Source organism: Camelina sativa, chromosome 14, assembly GCF_000633955.1.
Source record: "Camelina sativa cultivar DH55 chromosome 14, Cs, whole genome shotgun sequence".
Taxonomy (NCBI): domain Eukaryota; kingdom Viridiplantae; phylum Streptophyta; class Magnoliopsida; order Brassicales; family Brassicaceae; genus Camelina; species Camelina sativa.
In genome coordinates this window covers 28150348-28154506 of record NC_025698.1, presented here as the reverse complement: position 1 = coordinate 28154506, position 4159 = coordinate 28150348, and the positions used below count along the sequence as shown (strand labels likewise).

The 4159-nt window shown below is 35.1% G+C and overlaps 1 protein-coding gene across 1 annotated transcript in view; it reads right to left on the bottom strand.

Annotated features, from left to right (window-relative positions):
• LOC104744067 (probable LRR receptor-like serine/threonine-protein kinase At1g51880) overlaps positions 1302 to 4159 on the bottom strand; it is a 5357-nt gene continuing 2499 nt past the window's right edge. The window contains exons 5-13 of the mRNA XM_019235926.1: positions 3917 to 4116; positions 3665 to 3806; positions 3481 to 3552; positions 3306 to 3377; positions 3116 to 3196; positions 2570 to 2996; positions 2330 to 2456; positions 1984 to 2239; positions 1302 to 1862 (exon numbers count right to left, since the gene is read on the bottom strand). Of these exons, the coding sequence (XP_019091471.1) occupies positions 1448 to 1862; positions 1984 to 2239; positions 2330 to 2456; positions 2570 to 2996; positions 3116 to 3196; positions 3306 to 3377; positions 3481 to 3552; positions 3665 to 3806; positions 3917 to 4116 (1792 nt within the window). The 3' untranslated portion in view covers positions 1302 to 1447. The remainder of the gene's footprint in view (positions 1863 to 1983; positions 2240 to 2329; positions 2457 to 2569; positions 2997 to 3115; positions 3197 to 3305; positions 3378 to 3480; positions 3553 to 3664; positions 3807 to 3916; positions 4117 to 4159) is intronic.

Genomic DNA, 4159 nt, shown 5'->3' with positions numbered 1-4159 from the left:
CTCTAAATTTTGATAAGTTTAGTTACTATTTTGGGTATATAATTATATTTATAGGATATTTTCAGATATCGTATATCGGATCGAATCGGGTTATCATCTAATATCCAATGGATATGTAAACCAGTTCTTGTCTGAATCCGGTGTGCTTGGTTAGGATACGGTTTGTATTTTCGGATACAAATATTATGCCCAGACCTAGTTGTTCTATTGTTAAAAACAGAAAGGTATTACGACTGTGTCTTAAATATTAACTATATACAGTAATAGGAGTGATGGTCAAGGAAACCATGGGGCAGATATTGTGTTTTGTAGTTCTACCAAATACATTTGGGGTATCTTTGAGTTCATCAACATGTGTCCGTCAATGGTGTGCCATTCAATGTAAGAGGAAAGACGCTAGCGGGATCGGTACTTGCAAGCCAAGGCCTAATCAAGGGAAAGTACAACTTAAGAAACTGAAAGAAGAATGCCACTGCGTCTACATATGTTCATAAAACCCTGAGAGATATTAAACCATCATATCACCAAGTTAAATTTACACCATGAGAGTCAATCATATTTCTTTTCTGTTTTTAAAGAAGTCATAATAGTTATATTTAATAATCATATATAAAAGTAAGATTTTAAGAATAGATCACCCGCTAAGGGATGGTACTGCTTGCAACCTAAGGGGGATGCGCCAATCATGGGAGCTAGTAATCTACACCGGAGTCTGTCTCTTTTATACACTGAAGTCAAAGCTTTCATCTATACGATGCAGTGTATGATTGGCACCGATAATCGTAATGTAATTTTTTTTCACAGACTGTTCAAACTTGTTGAAGATGGTATCTTCACTTTTAGAGTGGCCCGCTTTTTCAGTTTATTTTATTTTGAGGAGATTGCAATTGATATAGAAGAATTTTCTACCTATCTCTTCATCTTATTTTATGGCTCGGCTCATGCATGCTATGCTCAATTGTAAAATATTTTAACACAAAATCAAGATATTATGAGTTATATAAAAAAAACAAAAACTTATTGAAACTAAATTAAAATACTATACTTCAGAAAAGATAAGCATTAGAGCATGCCCAAGCTTATTTAGTAACCCAAAATAAATAAATTTATTTCAAAAATATTTAAAAATGACAATAAAAAAAAGAACAAAATGAGAAAAATTATAAAAAATGAGTACAGGTAGATAAAAAAAAAACATTCATTGACATATATGATACAATAACACCACACAAATGAATAAGCAAAATCTAAAATTTGCATAAGGGAAAACAACAAAATATAACCAAACTAATACGGAAAAATGTACAAAAAATCAATAACTCATACAATAAATAGAAAACCGGAACAGAGTAGTACTAAGACTGATTATGTTCATCCCAAACAGAACAAAAGAAACGTGTGTACAAAGAAACTTGTAGCTTCAAACAAATTTTACATAAGATTTGATTCATCTAGCTCCTGGATTAAGCTCTGTTGTGAAATTCATGGACATCTCAACTGAAGAATCATTAGTTGAATCCGTCATACGGCTTCCCATGTTTCTTGCCACTTCCATGTTAAGACATTCTTTCAGATCCATTACTACTTGAGTCATCGTCGGTCTCCGTGAAGAAGACGGGTTCAAGCAAGTCATTGCGGTCTCAACAACTTTCCATATCGTGTTTGGATCAAAGTCTCCTTGAAGCTTAGGATCCACAATACTGTTAATGTCTCCTCTTGATAGCATCAAACCTACCCATTCACCTATATGTGATCTTTCCCTCTTCATGTCTATCACGGGTTGGTTTGTTACTAGCTCTAGTAGAACAACACCGAAGCTGAACACATCGCTTTTCTCGGTCAGCCAATTCGTTCTGTAGTATCTGAATTTTAAAAAAAAAAAACAAGAGAAAAAGGAAAAGGCACAATGTCAAGTAAGAACTAACATGAAAAATGAAAAAAAAAATCAATTAGTTGTTGTAAAAAGAAGTGATTAAGGTTTACTCGGGATCGAGATATCCGGGAGTTCCAGCAACTACGGTTGAGACATGAGTTTCAGTTCCGAGTGGAAAAGACCGTGAAAGGCCGAAATCCGCAAGCTTAGCTTGGAATTTCTCGTTTAATAAGATGTTAGTTGTCTTAATGTCGCGGTGAACTATTTGGGGTTTGCATCCATTGTGCAAATATTCCAATCCTTGTGCTGATTCCGCTGCTATACGAAGCCTTCCTTCCCAAGTTAGTATCGACGGTCCACGCTTCCCTGAAATCATATTTTGAAACAAAATATCATCGGTAACGTAAAAGTAAAAACCAAAATGTTACTACATTTTTTTAAGAAAAAAAACTAGACCTGTTAAGTGCTCTTTCAAGTCTCCGTTAGCCATGAACTCATAGATTAGAGACATTTTATCGCCTTCTTCGCAATATCCAACAAGACATGTGAGATCTTTGTGATGAACTCTAAGAAGCAACTCAACCTAAAAAGTAAACAAAACAAACACAGATCCAAGACGCAATCAAAACACTATTTTATTTTATTTTATTTTATAATAGAGATAAAAGAGTAAAATTTGGTTGAGTCTGTTATTACCTCGGCTTTAAACTGTTTGTAACCAAGTGCAGTGGACTCAGTGAGCATCTTAACCGCAACTGGTTCGTTATTCAAGACGCCGTAATAAACCACACCAAAACCTCCCCTACCAAGAACCCTCTCAAAGTTGTTTGTCATCTTAAGAACATCCATGTAAGTCAATTTCCGGTTCTTCGCTATCACGGGAGATTCAAAGCCGTGGTGAGACCTCGAATGTAACGGTGTTGTACCGGTACCTGAATTATTATTTAAACCAAGCTTGGATCTCTTCTTCCTCTTAAGGTTAAGGAAAGTAACGATTCCAGCTCCAATGAGGAAGAGTGAAACAAGTGATGCTGCAACAGGTGCAATAACCGCGTTTTTCTTCTTCTTTCCCGTGGTAGCACATGAAGCAGATGATGAACAGAGTCCAGTATTACCTTCAATGCTAGAGATTTCACACATGTGATTGAAAGACAAAGTTGATTACAAAAAATGTCTTAAAGATCCCTTAAGTATTTGTGTTTTTGTTTTTGTTCTTGCGCTCATACTAATTATTAATTTTACCTTAACGATATCGATCCTCCTCGTGCTTTATCAAGGAGAGTTGCAGGGATTGAGCCATTTAGCTCATTGCCTGATAGATTACTGCACAAAACAGATTTGAGTAAAAGTTTACAAAATATCAGAGCCTTTTGGTGTTAAATAGAATAGAAATGTTTTAAATTTGAGCCTCTTCGATCGTGTTTGAACTTACATGATTTTTAAGGTTTCCATGTTGGCTAGAAACTCTGGGACTGAACCAGTTAAAGTATTGTTAGACAAGTCACTGCAAGAAAATCAAACACCATCGAAAACATACGACTTTAGATGAAAACTTTAATTTGCCGCACTTTCTAAGAGAGACTTGAGCAATATTATTAAGTACTTACAGAACTTCTAAATTGGTAAGGTCTGATATGAATTCCAAAATCTCTCCTGTCAATCCACTTGAAGAAAGGTTCCTGTTTTCAAAGATCAATGAATTTTTAAAAACCCTTCATGAAAAGCATATAAAGAACAAAATCATACTCTGCACTAAAAACAGAAAATAAAAATAAAAATTAAAATGCTTACAAAGAAATGATATTTGGTTGCTCATAGTCAATATAACTGCAATTAACACCAGACCACCTGTAATCCCGCGGCGCGCAAGGATCTCCTTGCCAGTCAATCTTGTTCAACTCGTAACCCGAGTTTATGTTCATTACTGCATCAACTGATAATATATATTTTCTTATATAAGTAAAAGTTTGCTTCTCGATCAAAAATAAATAAATAAATAGAGCACAAAAGTAGTTGGCTAGCTAGTTATTTAGTTCACTATACCTTGTTTCCTATCAGTCTCTTGTTGCGGCAATGAGCTGATCGAATAAACCTCCATGGCATTGAGTATAGGAGGTAATGTTGAATTTCCGGTTCTTTGAAGCGAGAAGATGTATAGTCCATTTGCATCGGCGACTAGTTCGAAAGGGGTATATACAGAAGTAGTTGTATAATTAAGCGGTCTAAAGGGTCCATAGATATGCCTGTCATTGTACATGATATTAAACTCTCTTGTTTCATTGGAAC